Source organism: Hydractinia symbiolongicarpus, chromosome 12 (genome assembly GCF_029227915.1).
Source record: "Hydractinia symbiolongicarpus strain clone_291-10 chromosome 12, HSymV2.1, whole genome shotgun sequence".
NCBI lineage: Eukaryota > Metazoa > Cnidaria > Hydrozoa > Anthoathecata > Hydractiniidae > Hydractinia > Hydractinia symbiolongicarpus.
In genome coordinates this window covers 15556555-15581712 of record NC_079886.1, presented here as the reverse complement: position 1 = coordinate 15581712, position 25158 = coordinate 15556555, and the positions used below count along the sequence as shown (strand labels likewise).

General features: G+C 32.4%; 1 protein-coding gene across 3 annotated transcripts; it reads left to right on the top strand.

The window, feature by feature from the left end:
• The first annotated feature begins 996 nt into the window (after nucleotides 1–996).
• On the top strand, nucleotides 997–23611 carry LOC130622773 (natural resistance-associated macrophage protein 2-like). Of its 3 annotated transcripts, none has more exons than XM_057438282.1 (23): nucleotides 997–1111; nucleotides 3465–3607; nucleotides 8456–8581; nucleotides 8911–8958; nucleotides 9191–9322; nucleotides 9506–9552; nucleotides 12448–12518; nucleotides 12673–12740; nucleotides 13702–13791; nucleotides 14012–14077; nucleotides 14234–14303; nucleotides 14446–14504; nucleotides 14819–14848; nucleotides 15106–15159; nucleotides 15406–15450; nucleotides 15568–15657; nucleotides 20653–20682; nucleotides 20851–21000; nucleotides 21408–21481; nucleotides 22003–22078; nucleotides 22475–22552; nucleotides 22751–22792; nucleotides 23055–23611. In XM_057438282.1, the coding sequence occupies exons 1-23, from the start codon at nucleotides 1099–1101 to the stop codon at nucleotides 23160–23162; spliced, it is 1710 nt and encodes a 569-aa protein (XP_057294265.1). In that variant the 5' UTR covers nucleotides 997–1098; the 3' UTR covers nucleotides 23163–23611. The 3 variants fall into 3 exon arrangements, 2 of the variants coding, with proteins under 2 accessions (XP_057294265.1, XP_057294264.1); XM_057438281.1 differs by lacking the exon at nucleotides 997–1111 and adding an exon at nucleotides 1219–2237; XR_008981100.1 differs by lacking the exons at nucleotides 997–1111; nucleotides 22475–22552; nucleotides 22751–22792; nucleotides 23055–23611 and adding exons at nucleotides 1207–2237; nucleotides 21166–21218 and having other exon boundaries at nucleotides 22003–22055.
• Nucleotides 23612–25158: the final 1547 nt, after the last annotated feature.

The following is a 25158-nucleotide window of genomic DNA, read 5'->3' as shown; positions in this document are numbered from 1 at the left end:
TTAATTCCATAATTCAACACCACTTATTAAGGATTTTACTCCATTTGCGTATGATGTTACAGCGCATGCGTTGATGATCAGTGGATTTTTGCTGATGATCAACGATATTTTGTGCAAATGGAGCGTGACGAAAAGTTGTGACGTCACAAACAAAATTGTGTATGATATTTTTTATGAGAGTTTGACTGTGATTTTTGAAAAAGTGTGGTTATATTCCATCCCTATCCTAGCTATTTGTCCTATGAAAGTTGGAATGCGTTTTACAAATTTCCGTGTTGGAAGTAGGAAGTTGCATGGGGTAGCTGCGGACTCTACCTTCCGCTTTTGAACGTCTACCGGCACATGTCACTGGTCATGTGACTTCTCGTCCAGAGGCCTTGTTGTCCTCTTCGTAATCATCATTTGGCTTTGAATTCTCTTGTTGATTTTTTGTTCAAGAAGGCAGTTTAAAGCATGTGGACCTAAACCATAGGTTAGCGCCATCTATGGATATTCTATCTTCTTTGGTACTTGATTTGCTAGCCAGAGTTCCATCTAGAACATTGGGGTTAGAAGCAAGCCTAGACCGGATCCCCTCTGGGCCAATGATGGGTCCTGTTAGGTGACTCATTTTAGCAATGAAGCTGTTCATTTGGTATGCGACTTATTTCAGGTCAACCCCCCAGGGCTTTTCTACGCCATCATTACTTCCTTGTTGCATTATTCTAAACCAGTAAAGGAAATACTAATAGAATAATTATCAACCTAACACCGGCACGAAGAAGAAAATTCGTGGAAGCCACATCACATTTGAATACCTAGGATCAGAGGCTAAATTATTACAGTATTGCGCATTCTTGTTTTACATCTAAAAACTTGTGACTGAAGCGCAACCTCGATCCCAGGGTCTGTAGCGTTCTTTGATATAAGGATGAAACTCGTACGCGTTTCATCCTCATAAAAACGCTACAGGTCCTGGGATCGAGGTTGACTGAAGCGTGCAAAATAAATTAACACTTGTACCAGCATTGAAACAATATCGGTGCAAAAAATATTTCACAAAAAAGTTGAGTAATCATTACTATCATATGATAGGTTAATAAAGTTAGGTGCGTGTGTATGCGTGGTATAGGTAAGTGATACGAATGATAGTGTTAGGTTATAGGACAGTTGTTCAAAGTAGGCAACTGAAAAAAAAAAGAGTACAGTGGGGATTCTATAATTCTTCATCGTCGTCCCCCATCATGCAGTAGGCTATTTTTTTCATGATCTGCTAGCAGCTAGCTAGCTAGCTATATATATTTTAACAGCTGGATAATTTTTTTTTATTTGTCAAATATATATATGTTATAAATCTGTTAAGTAGTTAATAAACAATTTTTTTGCGTTTTGATAAATTTTCCCTACCTCCAACTTCTCAAAACATGTTATCAGTATACAGTTCTGGAATCAGGACACCTAACTAGCATCTTATCATGCGCGACACGAACGATCCGCGATCCTATCCTGACCATCGCTGTAGAAAAATGTTAACGAAGAGTTTTGTGATAGTCGCAATGTATAAAAAAATAATGATGCTATCGTGATCGTCACTATTAATCGTGATTGTTGCGATGGATCGCGAATAACATTAAAAATATTAAACAATAGATGTGTATAGCTAATATTGTGTCTTTGTTTTTGTTTTTTTACATTTAAAAATTCTTTTGCATCTTGTATTTTTATTAGAAACTTAATTACTTGTTCTACAGGCGAAGTAGATAGTAGTTTACGGTCTGTCAGTCAGTGAAATAATTTTATCGAGAATGTATAAGTGGTAGGAACAACAAAAAATAAAATAAAACAATGGAGGAGGGTGTTACAACAAGCATATTTTCTATGTATGTTTGCTTGTATTAGCGAATGTTAAATTAGCGAATATCCGATTTAATGAAAGTTCATGGAAAAATAAGAATGTATGGTCGGAACAACAACAAAAAGAAGAAAATAACAACGGAGGAGGGTGTTATGACAATCTTTTTTTCTATGTATTTTTGCATAACGCACGCAGTTTATATTTTTAGTTGGGAAAGAAAAACAATAATACTTTGTCTCACTAAAAAAATGTAACTAGTACTCAAGGTGAAAAGATAAAAATACTTGCATGTTAAAAAACTTGTTTTCAAAAGTTATGCAGCAAGTTTTTTTGTGTTGTTTTGAAAGCTGTACAGCAAGAATTATTCTTGTGCTGTTTCGAAAGTTATACAGAATATACCTGAGTAAGTTATTTTAATAATGTTCTTTTAATGTTTTTTGCGCAGTCTTATAAGAAAATCAAAACTTAAGTGCAAAAAAGTTGGACTATAGTTTAGTTGACAATATTTAAAGTATTTCGCGACATTTAAATTATTTATTTAAGTTCATAACGGAAGAGGGTGTTACAACTAGCGTAATTTACGTTTTAATTATTTTTCTAATATCATTAAAAAAGATTTAACGATATTAATTATTTTTCCTAAATGATATCGACTAAAAAATTTAAGATTTTAGCAAGCAGCGTAATTTTAAACATATATTAATCATAACAAAGGGTCATTAATATACCCCGTCCAACCCATGCTAGCATGGAAAACGGACGTTAAGCCAAGAATGATGATGATGATGATGAAGGAGGGTGTTACGACATTCATAATCTTGTTTTCATTTTTTTTCTTTCTCTAAAAGGTTTTGCTTGATATTTTTATTTTTTTTTTTATTGTGAAAGTTAGGGTCCGTAGAACAACTAAATAAGTTAGAGTCGTCTAAACAAGAAAAAAGATTACGACAACGAAAATATTTTTGATTTAATAAACAAACAAAAAACAATTATTCATAATTTAATGGCATTATTCTCTCATAACATTAATTAAGTGATTTTAATAATGTTTAAAGTTGTATCATGACAGTCGCAATATGGATCGCGAAAGATACGTTGCATTGTGAAAGTCGACGTAATACCTACATCCTTAATCTAAACAAATAGGTCTGGTGCCAATATGGCAACTATGTTTGCAGCTAGCTAGCTAGCAACATAACTTATGATTTTAAATCTATAAAATAGCTTTGTAGTTCACCGTTCCTTAAGATACCTTTGCAAAAATGCGAATCAGCTGAAATGTCTTAGTCCTGAAATAGTCCTCGAATGAACACAGTCTCTGTATTATTATAAGATATAAACAGGATGTAACTTTTAAAAGAAAGAAATACAAACTGGTTGTAAACTAAAAGGATACAAAAATTGAGTAATTGCTATTTCAAAGTTAAATTAAATGATCTGTCTTACTTGAAGTAGGCAATCTTAGAAGTAATTAATTACTCCGAAATATAGAGTAACCCCATCCTTTTTGCAACAACCTCACCTTTTTTTTACAACAACACCAGATTTTGCTTAATTCGCCCTTTTTTCTGGGAAATATTCAACCCCCTCTTTTACAAAAATTTTATTTTTTGTTTTTTTTTGTAAACAGTAATGGAATTGTCTGATTCATTTGATGCACATGAACCCGATAAATCAAATGTCCATTCAATCAATAGCATGGATGACACAGCTGGAACATATTTTGATCAAAAGATTCCTATTCCAAGAGCTTTAAACTCTGAGGAAGATGAGGTATATATATCTTAACATTCTTTTGTCTTTATGCACAGGCTTTGATAACGTTAAGTTATTGTCAGTGATACTAGTGTTGAAAAAAATAACTAATGTGTCATTTAATAAATTAGAAGTCAAAGCATCCTCTTTATAAGAGTAACACACATGCACAAAGGTAACAAATTGTAAATGCACTAACTATATATAACTATATTACCTAAAAGGGTTATTTTGGTTAATTAAAAGAATGCTTTACGTTGCCATTGAGTTCAAGGCATTTATAGTTTTCAGGTTAAAGGGTTGCATATTGTGCTAAATAGGTCCAAATCTAATTACGATTATTAATACTAGTGGAGAAATCCACTACAGTAACATTTTCAAATTTGTAAAACAGTTCTTGTTAATTCAGTTGATTGTCTTGGTTCCTCGGTAAAAACACACATTAATGGAAAATATTGTATTATGACAACTTGTCTTGGTTTATCAGTAAAACACACATATTAATAGACAATATTGTATTATGAGATAACTTGCATCATACAAATTGTCATGGTTCTTCATTAAAAACACATATATTAATAGACAATATTATATTATGAGATAACTTGCAACATGCAAATTATTCGCATGAAACGCAATTTGTAAATTTGGGGAATGAATTGAGATGCCAGGTGAGAAAAGTAAATTGAACTTAGGCAGGACATATAACCTGTGCTGCCAGTAATCATAACATGATTATCACATCAAAATGGTTGCCCAAGTCAAAGGGGGTAATTACCAAAATGTATGCATGTTTTGGTTGCCATTCACAATATATACCTTGACCTTGTGGATCGTATATTGTAATGGTTTCCAAGGCATGACCCAAATCTCTACATGTTTGAATTACATTCTAAATTCTTCTATTCCTCTATATTTACGAGGGTTCTTTCATTTCTAGTTTATTTATTTATTAATCATTAATTAATTTATTTATTTTGTACTATAAATTTCCTTATATTATTATTTACCTCATACATGAAGGAAGTTTTATTTATCTTTCTCTTCAATCATGAGGTACTCTTTCACTTCACTATAAACAGATAATTCACATGATGCCTTCAGTCACATAATAAACATGTGTTATCAAATAATCATAAGATAAAGGTGGTACACATAAGCTGGTCCATGTATTAGCTCAGTGTGTGTTTTAATAATAGCAGGATTCATAATGGGTGTGCCTCACCGTAATGATAATAAGTCATTATAATTTAGTGGCGCATGGCCTTGTGATTATGGAGTTCGGTCCACAGCGCAGGCATGTTTAGCAAGTGTCTTTATCACAGCTACGGGTCAACCCATGCCATGTGAGGGAAATTGGGTAGGTAATGCCAGTGTATACTTAATGTATACATTCTGAACACAGGACCAACATTGATAACAGTGTTTCCAATAATAATAATAATAATAATAATAATAATAATAATAATAATAATAATAATAATAATAATAATAATAATAATAATAATAATAATAATAATAATAATAATAATAATAATAATAATAATAATAATAATAATAATAATATAAAGTAATATTGAAATACACAGACCAGACACATTTGTCCAAATTTTTAGGCTGACATACGAAGCCTGACATCCCCAAATTTTCCCCAAATTAGTGTAGGTATTGTGTAGGAAAGTCATAATTCTCTCGGAGAGCAGTAACTTCTTTGAGACACAATAAAATAATGACTATGTTGCCATAGTAAGCAAAACGAACTAAAAAGACAAAGTCATAACAAATTGTCAACATAGCCTCCTTATTATAGTTTGAATTTAGCATGTAATGGCAGGACCATATTTGTTAAATTATAACTATCATCACAAATTGCACCCATTAATTCTATACAGACCAATACATCACAACACCATTAAGGTTGACCATGTAGAGGATGACTGTGTTAGCACATTACTTAAAAGATGAATATGTCTCGGTAACAGCCACTAGTCCATCCCCCAATGAGCTTAATGGCAAAGTCTGGGATGCTATGATCGAGACTATTTTGATACAGAGACTTTTTTTAGTTACAAATTCGCTGAGAACAAGCAACAGAACAAGGGACTGAGTAAGTGCCCCAGCATGCAAGGTATTGTGAGATTGCTTATATAGCTCCACTCAAGTTCTTAGGTTGCTTCTCCAAAACCTATCCCAAACTGATTCCTAATCTTTACTTGCTGAAAAGATATGTAGCTGGGTGCAGTGAAAGAATGAATTATGCACACTTCATAGAACTAACAGTTTATTTTTCTAGTGTGAAATCTAGGTTGGAGAGTTTGATAAGTCCTCAACCCAATTGTAAACGCCACCATAATAAAAAATGATTGTAACAAAATCTATAGCCAGTAATGGCCAAATAGGAACTATTAAAACTAACCTTATTCTGTTGATATGTGCAAACCATTCTGAGAATAGCTGAAATTAGGAATGAAGAAGGAACCACACAAGGTCAATGACAACAACATGCGAAATAAAACATGACAAAAGCGCATAAAGGAAGGGATTGCGAAATTTGTTTTGATAGTGTTGTAAATTTGGATATATATATATATATACCTTTTAGGGTTTTAAATCTGTACAATCAACAAAATTGCAAAATAGATAAAACAATATCAGGATGTGAAAATATACAGCTGAAGCTCAGTTTCTTGATGCTATGAAAATATTTATGCTTAAGCCCTGATTTGACAGAAGTAACTGTAGGGCTGATAATAAACAAAATTTGTGACTTAAAAGTGAGAGGTCTGAGCTATTAAAACTAACTGGCGTTTCTGAAATCCTTGTGGTTGAAAAGAGGCAAATTTGACAGCAAGTAGGATGTGCGATTGAACGTTAAAATAAAAGTTCTTTATTTTTTAACACTTAGTCTTAAACCTTGGCACAAGCGTGGCATGAGAGAAGATGATGAGTGAAACTATTTTGGATATAAGAATTGGATCTTGCATAATTTTTTTTAGTTTCCAGTCATATGCAACATTTTTTAACACGCCTTACCTGTTGAAAATGATCTTAAAGGTCTCAAGCTATCGAAACTATTAGTCGTAGCCCTTATTGCCAATGCTTAAAATTCACAAATGTTAAAAGATAATAATAAGTGAAACAAGGGATACAAAGTGCCCCTATTTTACTTGCGTAAACTCCATAATGGCTACTAGCATTGCACAGCTCATTTATATAACCAAACTTCCTGTTCCAAAAAATGTTGTAAATGTAAAGATGATAAAGGAAGAACGCAGGGTCCAAAGTTTAACTCACTCTACTTGCATAAGATCCACAATGGTTACTAGAATGCACAACTGATTTGCTTAAAAACAAGCTTCTTGCAGATAGTTGGCTATGTGCTATTAATGCCTAGAGCCCACAGAGACATGACATGATGGGATAATAAATAGTGTGAGAAGAACTGATCTGGCAACATATCCAAAGCTTTTGACCTGATGTCTTTGCCATATGATCCATTATAGCTAGCTAGGTATGCAGAAATGATAACTTATTTAGCTTCACAACAGTTGCTTGAAGTTGTTGGTTTGAGTAGTCAGATAGTTGTATGTATCTAAGAACGTCTTTCAATCTGAACAGTTCTTTCTCAATGCCCTTACAGTTCTGTCTGGCTTAAAAGACTGGACTGACGCATGTGTCTTATATTTTTGCATTGTCTCACCTTGTGAGTCAATGCAGAGGCCAATGTTAACAAGCAGGTAAGTGAGGCAATACTAAAAGCAGAAATAAGTTAATATGGCCACAATCTGGATTATTCTCCAACCTTGACTTCAGTAAACCTCCACGGTAATTTAAAATTACCGTGGAGGTTTACTGAAGTCACCACAATTAATACAAGCTAAATGTTCATTTGGTTCCATTAAAAGCAGGAATGGTTAAAAGATTCTAAACCAAAGAATGCAATAATAATATTAACAATGGTAAACCTTGCCTCTTACTTTGCCCATGCACTCACAACAAAGCAATTATAAAATATTATAAAATATTTCAAAAATAGTAATGTCCGAAATTGTTTGTAGTTTGAAATGCTAAAGACTGTTTCATTAGTAAAAACAACGCCTTCACCCTATATCTCTGAAGAGGAGCCATTTAAAAGAGATACTTATACATATTTAGCAATTAAATCCCTATCTTTTGTGGTTTAATTTTTCCTTGTTACTATAGTAAATTTTATGACCTTGATAGAAACAATGCTATTTAAAAATTAAGTTCAAAAATATTTTCCCCAAAATACTATGTATATGCAAAACGTTTTGGTCTGAAATTTCAAGTGCTGGGATTGCAGAATTGCAACAATGGATTCTATAAAAATATCTGCCTTGATATTGCAAGAGCAAGAAAATCTTTTTATAGATTTCTAAATTCTAAAATCTACTAAGATAAATACTATAATAACAAATAAATACTATATTTCACAACTAAGGATCTATATATCTTCCTAGCAAAATTTTTACAGAATTTTGTATGGGGTGAAAATAAGTACGTTTTGGATGTACTTCAATAGAAATCAAAAATAAGACCTTCGACTCAAAATAACCAAAAATAATGTACATACTACAACATTTTATAACCTTTTGTCTAAACCTTTCAGAACTTAGAAATACCTGTCATGACCAACAACAATATTTTTGTCATGTTTTTAATCCCTTTTTTACAACATGCTACCAGCTTCGAATGATGAAGTTTTTTGTGATAAGATGGCGCCAAATTTGATAAATATACAGGCTAAAAACATTAAACAAATTGTGGATCTGCTTGTAATTTGTTTTAGTTGTAATTTTTCGTTTAACTATTGTAACAGCTAACTAAATGTTTATATATTTTTAGCAATACAAGTTCAGTTGGAGGCGATTATGGGCATTTACTGGCCCTGGATTTCTCATGAGCATTGCATATTTAGATCCTGGTAACATTGAGTCTGATTTACAGCAGGGTGCAGTAGCGCAATACAAAGTAGGTTAAGTGTTTTGGGCTAAACTATGAAATTTATTTCACACAAAATCCAAAAAAAAAACTATGAGACATGTTGTGGAATAGCTAGGTTTCCACTACAAGGCTTTAGATATTCAATTTTTTTTAAACTGACTTAATTGTTGTATATTAATAAAATCAAACTGATTTAATTCAGAAAAAATTGTGAGCTGTGGTGTCACAATATATTGTACGTCCAGGTTACAGCTGTACAATATATTTACAAGTATATACAATTGTGTGCAGTTTACTGCGTACAATGTCTTTTAACAGTGGAAACTAACCTTTACACTCATATTTGTTTATTATAGTTGCTATGGGTACTTTTATTGTCTACCTGTATGGGCTTGTTAATGCAGGTATCAAAATTGATTTACTCTTTTGTGTTGCAATGTCTATTAAAGTAAATTTCAAGACTTTTATTATCCCTGGGGAATTTAGAAATGATTCTATATAACAAAGGTGAAAATGGTTATTATTTTTCATTTTTGAATTAGCTATATCCTTGAAGATATTAAATAAAAGTGAGATATGGCATAGTAGTAAACCAACAACTATCAAATAATATAGACTTTATCTTAAAACTATAAGGTTTTGTCTGCACGACTGGGAACTGTCACTGGAATGCATCTGGCAGAAGTTTGTCATCAGCGTTATCCACGCATACCTCGAGTCATACTCTGGATAATGGTGGAAATAGCAATTATTGGCAGTGATATGCAGGTATCTTATTCAATTGTCTATTAACATAAGGAATATTCAAAAATAGTGTGATTCTTTCTGGCATGTTTAAGTGTTAAGGGAAATCGGAAAAATATAATAGATAAAGATTCAAATTTTAATGCATATACACTTAAAAACCAAAGTTTGTATTTCTAGTGTTAAATATAGCAAATATAATTTTAGGAAGTCATTGGTACTGCTATAGCTTTTTATTTGTTATCCAATGGAAAGTAAGTATAAATTTTTGTATACATATTGAGTGCGTTTATTTGTTACGCTATCTTATTCTGCATAATTGTTGCCAGAAATTTTAATATAATATTAAATTCTGATAATAATGTACGGCGGTGTTACCATGAGCCCTGAAGTGTAAATTCACTTCGAAGTTAAAAATGTGACTGCTGTGACTTGATTGCTTAAAGATAATATTTTTCCTATTATACGAAGGGTGGCGCGCGAGGCTAAAATATGCTGATTTCAGCAGTAAAAATCTGAAAATCATAAGGCAGAACTACATTTTTTCAAAATTACCCAGGGTTCCTCGACGTTGTTCATCGTATTGGCTAGTGCTGAGAATTTTGAATGCGAGACAACTGAACTACGCGGCTGGAGGTTAGCTAAGGAATCATGACTTGTTGGAACTGAAGACAATGGGAAAGAAAAGGAAGTTTTAAACAAATTTTTTTAATTGGATTTTCAAGAATTTTAGGCGCCCACAATGAGAATTAAAGAACAGAAACCCCTTTCTGATGATAAGAGATGGTCACATCTGGATAATATTTATTTTGTGATTTTGGGCTACCTAGTACCATGCCAGCACTCAAGGGGCGCATTTGTAATTAGATAATTAAGTGATAAAGTACAAGTAGCTATATACATTTTGTTTATGTAGGTAGCTACATAAAAGATTATTTAAAGTATTCTCTCATTTTAAATAAAGATAGCTATTTTGGACCTCCCATAACAGTGAACAGTCAAGAATTGAGTATAAAGCTAGTTAGATATGCAAGGTATTTATATTAGTTAAACATGACAAAGAGAAACCTATTTTTCATAAATGAATTTCTGGAAATGTCCAGGTTTCTTTTATCGAACAGAAACCTATTTTTCATAAATTTTTGTAGATTTTTAGGTTTCTTTTATGAAATAAAAAAATTTAAGAAACTATAGCAAGAAGTTATACTCATTTGTAGGGAAAAGACCTGAAGTCTCAGTCCAGTTTAAGACTTGGTACAGGGTAAACTGTGTCACACGTAGGACACTTAGTATATAATGTGTCACAAATCCAGTGGAGCGCTTATAGCAATAGAGCATTAAAGGTGTAATATATTTTCATAAACCAACATTCACAGGACTTATGCTGAAGCCTATTGTTACTTCTAAGGTCTCTGGATATTTAAAAATAAATTGTGAGTGACACCAGGCTGAGCGATTAGTCAAGTAACCGTGTTGCAAACCCATGTGGACACAAAAATAACTTTGTAGCAACTTTGTACTTATACGGCATAAAATTTAGATTGAATATTTACCACTGTGCTTTAGAATCACATTCCCACTTTTTCTGGGCTGGATAAGGTATTTGTTCCTAAACCTAGGACACATTTTATCTGACTTATTTTAATCCTGAGATTACTTTTTAATGTTTTCTGTACATGTAGCTTGCCAAGGAACTCAGAAATTAAGATAGTAGTGAAAATTTTTTGGGGGGTTAATTTTATCACACTGGTCTAAAACATATAATACTAAAGTTTCAAGTCATTATTTCAATTTTTACTGAAGTTATAGGACACCAAAATTGGCCGCTGGAACTAATCGGTTTGAAATTATTTTAAAATATTTTGATAAAAAAACTTTTATTCTTTGTGTTTTATCATGTTTTTTTTTATCTTTTCTTTATGTATATTTTCCTGCAAAACAGTTTTTTCATAGCTTATGTGACAATAGGGTAAGAGCGAAAAATGTAACACTCTGTGGGACATTGGTATTAAAGCTAAAAAATTATCAGCGGGAAATTAAAAAAAAAAATTTTCAAGATAAACTTTTGGCGATTTTGTGATATGTAATATCACAAAATTCGCAAAATTTTATATTGAGAAATTTTTAATTTTAAATAACGCGAAAGTAATCCTTATGAAAATATTTCTGATGTTCTTTTATAAAGAAATCATGATAACAGGATGAACAATGAAATTTTCTTCAAGTGTTCTCAAATATGTGTAATATAAAACTGTGATGTAATTTTCCTCTTAAGTTTTGTCTTTTGACCCAGCTAAAAATCACAGCATTTCCTTTCATACTTAGTCTAGCTAGCTATAGCGAAAAAATATAAATATTCTAACTTGACTCATTTTACTTAGTAATACCTAATAATTGCTAGTTTAATCCTAAATGTAGCTACAGGGAGCTAAGCTACCTTATAGGGTAGTTAAGCTACCTGTGTAAGAACAACATCAAACAACGTTCAGGCCTTTCTCTTTTGTAAACATACTAGGTGATTTTTCTGTATAAGTACCAAATTTTATATTAACATTCCTTGCGCTTAGAGTGTAATCAAAGATCCCTGTACATAAATCAAAATTTGTGTCATTGGCTCACTCTTTCCGAATGACACCACGTAACAAAGAAACCGCGCTTTACTTTTTCCCGTAGCCTACACCGAGATTTGGCTGTGATATATATCGGAACTAGGCAGACAACTTGAGTAGAATCTGTCTCCCGAACTTAATGTGTTTTTTTTTACAAAATTTATGTGGCTTTTCGATTTTTGTGTTTCTAAAAATCTATAAATTTCATTAATTTAATAGACATATTAGCTTATATAGTCCTGCTTTTTACCTACAAAAATGTGCACGCATGTGCAAAAATCAGCAAATTTTTAAAACCTTTGTAAACATTGGTAAGTCACGTAAAGCTAGCCTTATATCCAGCTGAAGAATGCGGGAAAACAGTGTCCAAGTACAGTAAAAAAATATAGTATACCTAATTCTCAGTGCCTTCATTTGTTGAAATATGCCAATAGTGTTTTTTATTTCTTGCTCAAGTTCAGTTCTCCATTTTTTTCAAAAAGAGAGACAGTAACCACTGTATTACAGAGTTTTGTTTACACATATTACCTTCTACTGCAGGATCCCATTATTTGCCGGTGTTTTGATTACAATATGTGATACCTTCGTATTTCTTTTATTGGATAAATATGGTAAGATTATTTTGTTGTCATTATATGCATAACATATTTTGTGTTTTTTGTCTTTAGTTGTACATAGTGTGAAAAAGTTAAAAAAATGTAAATAAAAGTTATAAAAAAACGTTATAAAGAAAGCTGGAAAAAGTGAGTTATATTTGATTTTTAGGATTAAGAAAATTGGAGGCTTTCTTTGGTTTCCTTATCACGGTTATGGCGATATCATTTGGTTATGAAGTATGTGCGATACAAAAAAGTTATACTTCTTTATTAGTGAAGCCTCTTGAATTTGCTGTGCTTATTGTATTAATGAATGTACTAACTATCCTGCAAAGTAAGTTACTGTATATGCTCCAATGAATAGACCACCCTGTTTTGACGAGTGCTTCCTCAAATGAGTTATTTTTTTTAAAAAAGCCCTCATTTAGGAATTATTTAACAAAAAATATTTTTTACCCAAACTTAAATGAGGGTTCCACGCGCTTATTAAAATAAATATGGTATATAAATGAAATAACTACGATAAAGCAAGCGGAAATCGCGAAGTAAATTGTTATTGAAGAGAAGTCTAAGGGTCTACGGGTCTGCCACAATCTCAATATATCTTAAAACTTTTTCACTTATTTTTTTTGAAAAGCAAAATAATACTGTTTGTGGACTATACTTTTTCAGTGTATAAAAGTACACTAAGAACATAAAAGCTTAAATAGTTAAATATAATAATCATCAAGAGAGTATATACAATACTCATCCTATATTAACTGTTTATGAGAGCAATACCGAAGAATATTGACTGACGTCAAATATGGATTATTATCCGGGTACTGCATTATAAGCAGGATGTAGAAACCATGTCCTTATAGAAACTATACCCATATGGAACGTACATTCGAACTAAAAATATATATTTTTTAAAATCGAATATCGTGTAAACATTACGGGTGTTTATTTACATTTAATGCCACCATATTTAAATTTAAACACGGTTGCTATGGTAGCAATACCGTGGAATATTGCCCGCTGTGACGTAATTTCTAACCAATCACATTGCGCGATTTTCGAAAATATTGATGCCGCCCTATTACCCGGGTAGTAAATCAAAAGATATATTTCTTTATTTTTGTATTTATGTTTGAATGGTCTTTGATTGGAATTTCAGTTGTTAGATTGTCAACCTAAGCGTTTAATTTTTTTATAGTATGTCATAGTATTGCCAGATCAAGGTGATCTTTTAAAACATATGTTTATACCGAGCTGCGAAAATTGCAATTCAGAAGTTGTGAAACAGGTATATCTTTTATCCTAATATTGCTGTAACTGCTCTGTATTCTTTTTTTCAAAAAATATCGCATTTATTTATCAAAAAATTTCCCTTAAACTTTTAAAAGTTCTGGGTATTCTTTTTCAATACTAAAATATTTTTTAAAAAACTTAATTTACAACATTGATTTTCTCTTTGCTGTCACAAATTATTCTTATAACATTGATGACCTGCCAATCGTTTTTAGGCTGTAGGCGTGGTTGGCGCAGTGATAATGCCTCACAATTTTTATCTTCATTCAGCCTTAGTAAAGGTATGTTTTCTTCTAAATACAGTTAAATAAAACTAGTATCTAGTATCTGTTGTTATTACAATTCGTGTTGTTTTAACTGACTTAAAACTTTTATTTGCTTTTACACTATTTGATTTTATACTATGTCGTTTTCAACACTGGGCCTGTATTTTATAGTCACGTGATATAAATCGTAATAACAAAAAAGCAGTAAAAGAAGCTAACATGTATTATTTGATAGAATCAGGTAATGACAATTTATTTCATTTTTGCGAAGACAACGTGTAAAATTTATTATTAGATTAAAATTCTATACGATTTAACTCTTTATTTTCATTGTCAGTCGTTAAAATTTCATGCAGCTAACCTTGTTCTCACTGTTATTTCAGCTATTGCTCTTGGTGTATCGTTTATTATAAATGTGTTTGTGGTTAGTGTATTTGCAAAGGTAGGATGATTTAGTAGTCCTTTTAATCCCATTTGGATGCGAAGCCCCTCACCCTGTCTGCCTGCCATAAAATTTGTGTCTTATCAGAACCTGAAACTTGTTATTATGTATAACGACTTCATTTGATGAAACCACTTAGGCTTCTTTCATGGAATGCATGGCAAACTGAAGGTTAAAAAATATTGTAATTATAGTAATACTTCCTTTGAATGTCCAATCTGAATCTGACGTAAATTACATTTATCTAAAAACCTACTGGTATATAGAAAAATTATCAATACCTTTTAGTGAAATATTCTTAATCTTATTTTTAGGCATTTTACGGCAAAACATATGGCAACGTGGTATGTATTTATATGAAACTAGTTGTAAGATTTATAAAAAATCCAGCTGTGGACATCCAAAGCAATTCATTTTCCGTTACGTTTAAAACGTAGATAGAAAAATTTTTAACTAAAGAATACACTGCAATTATATATACTTTCTGTCTGTCTTGTTATCTCACAGGCATAGGTTGTGCTCATTGTAAGTTGTTTCATACAATCATCAAGAGAAAAGCTTTTTGGAGCATTAAGGTTTATTATTTCCTATTTCTTTATAGTATGAAAATTGCTATCGAAATCACAATCCGCATGCTGAACTCTTTAATAAAACCGTGAGTGACTAGTAGAATGATTCTTGTGTGTGTTTGAGGCGCTGTTAAATATGTTTTTGAGCTGTTTTTATATTTTTATTTATATGTTTATGTTAGAATGAAGCTGAAATATGATTTTGCGTAATTGAGATCTTGCGAAGTTAAGTTAGACTATAAAACTGCACTGGACAAAAAGAATGCATTTTAACGAAATTTATTACCTTTTTATATTGTTTAAAACAATTTTTTAAATTTTTAATGTTTTAGGGAAATGGATCTAATGAACTTATTGAAGGCAACTTGTTTAACGGAGTATGTATTTTGTTGGAAAACTTTAAGTGTAATAGTGTGTACATTACCAAACTATCTTGTATTATAGCCATCTCACCAAGAGCGTACTTAAATTTTTGTTACGTTTTGTTGTGTTAGGGTATATTTCTTGGTTGTGAGTTTGGTCTAGCTGCAATGTATATTTGGGCCATTGGATTATTAGCTGCTGGTCAAAGTTCCACAATGACGGTAAATGTGTTTTATTTATTTGTGTCCATGTCAATGAAAATCATTCTATATTTTTCTTATTCCTATCGCCCAGCATAAATGCTTCCTTCATTTTATAACTCATTCAATTTTTAATAGCAAGGAGATACACAATGCTCGCAGATTATTATAGGTTGTATAGATCAGCAGGAATCATTCCGAATTTTTAAAAAATATTTCCCCAACGAGGCCAGTTTCTCAGTCTTAATAAAAGAAACAGCTAAATTCGCAATTTTCTTAATTGTCTTTTTAAAGGTTGGTTTCCATTAAAATCCGTAATTGTCGTGCAACATTTGTTGTGCAACTGTTGTAGGGATAAAAAAAATTATCTCTACATCTTTGGCTGTGCAACGTCTCTTGTGTCACTTTGTTGTACAACTTGTGTTTCTAATAAAATCGTAACAGTGACTGTTTATGTTAATGGGAACCGACCCTAAAGCTAAATATTTTTAGAACGAGAAGAGATTTTTAAAAAAAGACCTGATAAGCAACTTTTTAACATCTATAAGATATAAAAAATCATTTTGAAAACGGAGCAAAAATCGTTACAAAAAGTCCACACTGCAAAAAAAAATTTTATTTCGTGTAAGGTATTTGAAATATGACTTGATGGTGTCCAAATCTTTAAAAAGATTCTTTAAAGGTTGGTTTCCATTAAAATCCGTAATTGTCGTGCAACATTTGTTGTGCAACTGTTGTAGGGATAAAAAAAATTATCTCTACATCTTTGGCTGTGCAACGTCTCTTGTGTCACTTTGTTGTACAACTTGTGTTTCTAATAAAATCGTAACAGTGACTGTTTATGTTAATGGGAACCGACCCTAAAGCTAAATATTTTTAGAACGAGAAGAGATTTTTAAAAAAAGACCTGATAAGCAACTTTTTAACATCTATAAGATATAAAAAATCATTTTGAAAACGGAGCAAAAATCGTTACAAAAAGTCCACACTGCAAAAAAAAATTTTATTTCGTGTAAGGTATTTGAAATATGACTTGATGGTGTCCAAATCTTTAAAAAGATTCTTTAAAGGTTGGTTTCCATTAAAATCCGTAATTGTCGTGCAACATTTGTTGTGCAACTGTTGTAGGGATAAAAAAAATTATCTCTACATCTTTGGCTGTGCAACGTCTCTTGTGTCACTTTGTTGTACAACTTGTGTTTCTAATAAAATCGTAACAGTGACTGTTTATGTTAATGGGAACCGACCCTAAAGCTAAATATTTTTAGAACGAGAAGAGATTTTTAAAAAAAGACCTGATAAGCAACTTTTTAACATCTATAAGATATAAAAAATCATTTTGAAAACGGAGCAAAAATCGTTACAAAAAGTCCACACTGCAAAAAAAAATTTTATTTCGTGTAAGGTATTTGAAATATGACTTGATGGTGTCCAAATCTTTAAAAAGATTCTTTAAAGGTTGGTTTCCATTAAAATCCGTAATTGTCGTGCAACATTTGTTGTGCAACTGTTGTAGGGATAAAAAAAATTTATCTCTACATCTTGGCTGTGCAACGTCTCTTGTGTCACTTTGTTGTACAACTTGTGTTCCCCTTCCAGTGGCAACTGCGATTGTTGTACAACTTTTTGCGTCTGTTTGTTGCTCTTTTTATGTTAACAGAAACGACCTTAAAGAAGAACTAACCTGAAAACCTACATATATGTATTTTAATTAAGACTTTCTTACATATCACTATGGAGGTAAAAATAGCGAAGGTTGAAACAAGCTTATTAGAATGCCAAATCTATTATGGAATGCAGTAAATTAATACGTGGGGTATATAGTGTCAATGTTAACGAAGAAGATGGGATATTTATCCAAAGTTTGTTTGCAAAAATTGTAGAATGAAAAAGTACACTTTGAAAAAAAGGGTCATAAGAGTCGCTGAATTTTGAACGAAAAAGTGGTAATTCTTTGCACGTGGTAAACTTTGGATTTATAAAACAAAATAATGAGAGCATAAAAAGCACATATTTGAATGTGATTATGGAATATGGTACAAGACAAATTAGTTTTGAATATTGATATGAAAAATCAGTGGAGTCATTTATGTTACGGAAGTAACATAACTAACCAGCTTTATAATTTGGACAATGGTATAAATTAAAAAACTTTTCTCAAAAATTAATTTTTGTGAAGGTATCAGGATTTGGGGATGTTATAGAAAACCGTTTGGAAATTAAGGAGTCCTTCTCATTAGCACAGCACGTTTCATTACATAAAGAAGATTTTAATATAAAACTGTAACTATGTGATCTTGAAGAATAATTTCAAACTATGTTTTGAACGCCAAAAGTATTTTATTTTTTTGAGAACATGTCGTTCACGTGTACACATGGAGGAACCAGAAAAGAAGAAACGAAAACTGTTTGATTCTTTTGAAGCAAATTATAGATATTTGTCTACATCTGAACTGGAGAAACGACTTGCTGCCACACAAAAAGCGAAAAAAGATGCTATCGTGAAAGTTATCCGTATGTCTAACTTGGTGTCTGAATGTATTAAAAATATAGTCACTGTGGAAAATGAAAAAAATGAATATTTACAGAAATAATGAGTAAGAACACTTGTGAGTTTGATGAAAATTCTCTACAGCGACTCTTATGGCAACAACAGAAAGAACAACTGTTGGTTTTTCATAGTAATACGTTGGTGTCTAAGTCTTACTTACATGTCATTAACGGTCGCCATAATCAAAAGATCTCATCTAGAAGAGTTCCATGAACACATTAACGGCCTACATCGACAAATCAAATTTACTGTTGAGCTTGAACACGATGGAAGTTTCCTGGACACTTTGGTCAAACGCAAGAATGGTTCCATTTCAGTTTCAGTGTATCGTAAACCAACACACACTGACCAGTACCTTAACTTCGAATCAAACCATCAGAAATCTTGCAAAGAAAGTGTCATATCTTCATTACTGAATCGTGCCAACAGCGTAGTCAGTGACAAACAGGAGAGGAAAGAAGAAATTCGACGTGTAAGAATTGCATTAATCGCAAATGGATACAGTCATAAAGTCATCACGCAAGTGGAAAATAAAATGAAGAGAAGATGCAACGGAGACAACAAGGAAACATCAGAGGATTTCATCGCATCAGCATTCCTACCCTTCGTACCAGGTACTAGCGAGATCCTTCGTCGAGTTTTAAGGCAACACAAGATCAAATGCATTCTTAACTCTAAAGACACCCTAAGAAGCACTTTGTCTAAACCAAAAGACAAAATAAACCTGGAAGAACAATGCAATGTTGTTTACGAAATCCCGTGTAAAGATTGTGATGCAGTGTACATAGGCGAAACAAAAAGAAAGTTTAAGCAACGAGTACAAGAACATATGCGCGCAGTGAGAAACGGAGATGTGAAGAAAAACGAAATTGCGGACCACAGCTGGAGCAGAAGTTATCAGTTTAATTGGGATGAGAAGAAAATCATTGACAGAGAATCCAGAACAACGGCCAGGAAGATTAAAGAAACCATCAACAGTGTAGCACGTAACAAACACATAAACAGCATCTCGTATCAACTTCCTGAGATTTGGTTACCAGCCCTACAGAAGAAGTAGTTACCTACATCTAGGTCCGAAAATGTTAATTACTGTAATTAACTGTAATTATCAGCTCGTTTGGTTAAGCTGATTGGTTAATATTATGAATTTCGATCCTCTGCAATTATGTAAATACATGCTCAACATCATTTTACTTTGCCCGATGATGGGAGAAGGATCTCCCGAAACGTCGCATACTAAACTATCATGTTCAAGAAATGATAAACTTTCCACAGTAATATGAATACTAAACAAACAAACCGAAATAATATCTTCAATAATATTTTGTTTATTTGTGACGTCACACGACGTACATAGTTCAACAGAATTTGTGAAACGATGGATAAAGATTCAGTTACTTTTCGTCTTAGAGTCATTTAAATTTATCGCGAGGTTTGAGCGATGGAGAGGACAATTTAAATTCTAGTAGAAAAATATCCTCGTAGAAAAAATAATTTCCAACAAATTGAAATGCGAAAACAAGTGAAGAATAAATAAAAAATTTGATACTTTTTTTGTTTTTATTTGCTTCCACAGAATCACTTCCAGTACATTTCATTGCGCATTATCATTTGAAATGTTGTTTTCCAAACTAGCTAATTAAAGCACCTGTGTCTTTCAAGATGTTTTAATACAAAAAATAACACAGAAAAAATTTCATTATAAAATCAAATACACGTAATACTTATATTTCTCAAGTGATAAACTCATCCCCAAAGCTATGTTTATGACAGTGAATCATTATTATATTCTGCGAAAGATATTTATTTTAGAACATGAATAAAATTACTTTCAGACATTCGCAGGAGATACAGTTTTCCCCTTTTAGCATTCCCTAGCTTTGGATGTTTACATCCCCGCGAAGTTACATCATACAAGTTAGTAATTTATCGAATAAAAAGGCCTTACCGACACTGTCATGGTGTCAACCGTAGTACTACTTTTACCTTAAATATTTCGAAATTTAAAGTTAACAAGTATAAAAAACCTACACAGTTCATATTCACACTATAATGAACATTAAGCACAACTTGTTATTAATCGTTAGTTCTCCTTAATGATTTAACACTCTTTGACGACGTGTATGCATTAAGTAAGATAAGTGTTGAACTGTTTTTGATATCGATGTGTTTCTAAAAGGAAACTACCATGTACCTTCAAGTCTGGTTGCACAAAAGTTGTATTTCAGTTCACTCTGCACTGGTGTGGTGACGAAAAGTCATGTGTGTTGCAAGCCGTCTTTGTATTGGTGGTTAGGTTTATGATGATTTCGACATTCGTGACACAAATACAAAAGACAATTCTTTAATAGTACCTAAGCATTATTCTAGTAAGGGAAAAATCCTTTACTCTCCAGGCGTCGTAAAAATATTAAGCATTTAACCAGACAAAAAGATACGCATTAGACATTTCCGAATTTTTTTAGGGCACTTATTCTGGACAGTTTGCCATGGAGGTAAGTATTGGTACTTATCACGTCCTAATTAGAAGTATTATTTCGTTAACTTGTTCGAGATCTTTCTTTCTTTAGCGTTAAAAAAGAAAAACTATAACATAAAATGTCTTCAAAAATAGGTTTTGTTTATTCATTTATTTTTAATTTATTATGTTTTTTATTTTGTAGGGCTTTTTAAAACTGCGTTGGTCCAGATGGAAGCGAGTTTTACTCACTCGAAGCTTAGCTATTGTCCCTACTTTAGCATTGACATTTTCAGAAGGTATAAACAGATTGACCGGTATGAATGACTGGTTAAACGTACTGCAAAGTCTTCAGGTAAGCCTATGTTGGTTTACCTTCGATGATTTGATATATTTTCCTTCTAAGACATTTAGCTGAAGATTCGAAATTACTCAAAATAACCAGGTCTTTCGTTTGTCTCTAGCAGCGATAAAGAATATTCAAGACAGCACATTGAAAACCAACATATTTAATTTTTAGTGTGACGAAAATGACGAAAATATTATAAGAAATCGCATTGCTTAAGCTTCTTAGTAAGTTTATAATGTCTTTGTGACAAGCTCTCGCATCGCTAATTCAACCTCTTTCCGAAAAATATGAAGAAAAAAATGCAAACATCTAAGAATATTGCATAAGATTGTTATTTTTTAAGTCATCTTGGCAATCAGCCAAAAATGAATATGTGTGTAAAATTCGTTGTATGCAATTTGATTCTTTTGTAGTTACCGTTCGCGATCTTGCCATTGTTAACGTTTACGAACGATAAAACTGTCATGAAAGGTTTCACCAATCACATGTAAGGTTGTTGTTTTTAATGTGGGAAGGGTGGAGGGAAAGGGCGGGGGGGGGGGGGGGTAAATTTAGTGTCTCCCCGAGGTCGAACTACGGTTGTTTGGGAGGAAGAATTTTGAGAATGGGCTCTAAATTGCCGGAAAGTGCATTGATATTCAACAAAATCAGTGCAGCCAATCAAGGACCAAGGGTGTTATTTTTTATGTTTCTTTTTTTACTGTTTTAGCTAGACGAGTGACTAGTTTCTATTGCGATATATTTTTGTCGAATTTTACGGGCTAATGATTGGTAGTAAACACAAACTTTAGTCCTTGAGTCGCCAGATTAATATTTAGATTTTAGCACCATACCCTATATATTCAAGAACAAAATCGCCTTAATGTCAGCTCATTTCTCCTCTCCCGCTGTAACGCTTGCATTTAACGTCCACTTTTTTCATACCAATATTTCAATGCTGGTGTTGCAAACTGTATTTTGTTTTAACGTAATTTCGTAACTCTTCACGTTATGACGTTCTCGTTACAGATTTTTAAAAGTGTTCACTTGGTTATTGGCAGGTGTTATTATCGGCATTAATATGTACTTTGCTGCTGTCAATTTAGTAAGTGCGTGTTGACAGTGTAATTATTGTGTACACCGAAGGCTTTCTGAGTTCATGTGTTTTAAAGCGTAAAAGTTGTTACGTATCAGTCTTCAACAAAGCTAGGTTTCCATTAAAACTACTCTGTTGAGCCTTGGAGGAAAGGTTAAGCATACACGAATGTAATAACTTGTTTGATGAATTTAAATTTTCTAACCAATCAGAATTGTGAATTAACATGCATAATTATACGCTCATAAGAACAACAATAGAAATCTAGCCAAACTGTCCTTTTCGATGTAAACAAATCGACTAATTTTTTGCCATTTGTTAGAAATTTACGGACTACTTATGTGCGCAGGAATTTTTGGGGCGATTGTATGTTTGTTCTTTGAAAATTTTACCTCTTCATTTCAGGAGAGTATTAATAACAAAATCTTCTATCTTCCTGCTTCGATATTTATATTCACTTGGTTTTTGTTTTATCTTGTAATGGTACGTCTCCCTTTAATTTTTTTATTTATTAATCGGCTTGATGTATGAGGTAATTAAAACGTCCATAAAAACCGTCATTTTTCCGTATCGTTGGTGACAACGTTTTGGTTCATTAAATAGTGACGTGTAACATTTTTCCTGTCTACAACGGCATTATGGAAACAATATTTTTAAACTTGGTTTGTTTTTAATTTATAGGGTTATTTCGCAGCAGGATTTACATTCCTAGACTTTATATCTGTAAGTTTTTCACATTTGTAAAATTTGGTTCAGTTTGTAGGTTTTGTGAGAACCCATTTTTGCTGACTGGCAAATTTCGAGCAAAATCGTTAAACTAAGTACCGATAACTTTTTAACCACATCAGATGAGTAACAACTAAAATTTTTTATATTGGCTGTGCTAAAAAACGATTTACGCGTCTTCTATTCGTATGTTCTCCGTTTCAAAGCCATCATTACAGGCGGCTGTGTTATGTATTGGGAAAATTGATTGATATTTCAGTGCATGAAGAAGCCATCTGTTGAGTATGAAAAATTTGGTGAAGACGACGACGACGGCGCCGATAAAATAGAAGATGAAGCAAGGCACGCTGTGCTACCGCCAGAATAAAAGAAATAAAAAATTATTTTTAATTTAAATTTAGGGAAGATTATTTTTGTACGCTTTGTAATCAACACTGTTAATTAGGACACTTAACTGTTTTTGGAGAAGGATTGGTTAGTGTCAACTATCTTAAAAAATTAGAAAAATTTAAGGAAAACTTTAACCTAAGGCACAAGAAAAGTAAAATTTTATTCTTAAAAATTTTTAATTTTACCCTTTTAAAATTTAGCACTGTTTTGTGCTCAATGCGCATGTGTTTATTTTAATTGAGCACGCGCAGTAATATTACCTAGTCTTAGTGAAGGCCTAAATATTTATATATGGCTTGTTTTTTTCAAGAAATGTATTATAACGTATTATAATATATTTCTATTTAACACTTAGTTCTGTTAAAGGTAACGCTTTTTGTATTAAGCTTTTGTATTTTGTATTTTTGAATTAAGTAACGCTTTGCCGCGTTTTACTAAAATTATTTTGGGTTACCAGGTAATTTTCCAAACCTAGGTATGTATTGCTTATTCATTGCTTAGATTTAACGTAGTGTTAAGGCGTGTTGATCGATGTTATTAAAAATAGAACATTGTATAATCTTCGTCGACCGACATCGATCGATCGAATCGTTGTTACTAAAAAAAAACATTGTACAATCTTCGTCGATCGACATCGATCTAGCAGGTCAGTGATAACAAGAAGCCGCTCGGCATCAGACTTGTAGATATTACGAAATTACTTTTTTCGGGGGCGCGCGGTGGAAGAACCGTCAGACGATAATTATGGTGGTAGCCCTCACCCTCGTTTCCAGAGTCTTGTCTCTTTTTTGGTATTCTGTGAGTAGCGAGACTATAATACTAAAAAGAGACAAAAGGCCCTGGGAACGAGAGTGAGGTGGTTTTGTTTACGTAGTTTTTGCATCTTAAATACTCGTCAACAGAACTATACGGTTCCAAATATACATTTAATTCTTAATGAGGCTGATTTCTACGACCCACGACTTCTACAAAAATGGCTGCTTATTGGTCAAAATTTACACAGGTAAACGTTAAAAATCATAAAGTTTGTTCGATACGATACAAGGTGTCGTGTTTTCTACTGATTCAGAAATTTCGCAGTCTAAGTGTAGATCCATGACCACGGCCTTGAACAATTTTATCGTTTCCGTTGGCCATAATAGACAAGAAGAGCGCCGAATCAAGACTATGGTTTCGAATCTGCGTTTTGTGGATTAGAAGGACGTAGAAATGGCTTGACAAACAACTTGGTGCGGGCACCAATGCTTGTAAGCACTAGACAAGCGCATGCGCAAAAAGAAAAGAAAATGCGTACCAAGCAAGATAACATATTAGAAGTGTGACAGGCCAGCTGTCCTATTTGCAAAAGCTGAACAAATACAGAAATAAAAATCGAAATATATACACTACTGAATCAAGATAAAAAGTCAGCTATGTGCAAGCAAGGATAGTAAATTACCAACTCCGAACAAGATTGTGTTAAAGTATGAAATTTTCACTATAACGAGGTGCTTGAGAAAACGTATAATAGTAGGTATATATATATTTATACCTAGTCGTGTGAAAATAACAAAATTGTTAACAAGTGAGCAAAATGCGGCATTGGCTTCAAAATTGTCGGTGAATAGTTTTAAATCATATGGTGTTATATTGTCCATGTTCAACGTTATTGTAAAGTTTTCGGACAGAAGCTTTTTAACAAACATAATTTTGTTAGTTACAGGAACATCTATTATCTTGAGCATATCCAATGGGATCAAAACATATTTTGCGCCAGTAGAAGTATTTTTCAACACTGTTACAACATCAGAATTCTTTTTTTGACATTCGTCAATAGTAGACCTCTTAGAACAATTGCTGCAAAACACAATTTCATCATATGATTGTATTTCTGCAAAACAGGATGGCATATTGTTTTTGTATCCAAGGATGACAATTTCATTGTAACAGATTTACATTGGAACGACTGGCATGGATTTGTTATTGTGTTGATA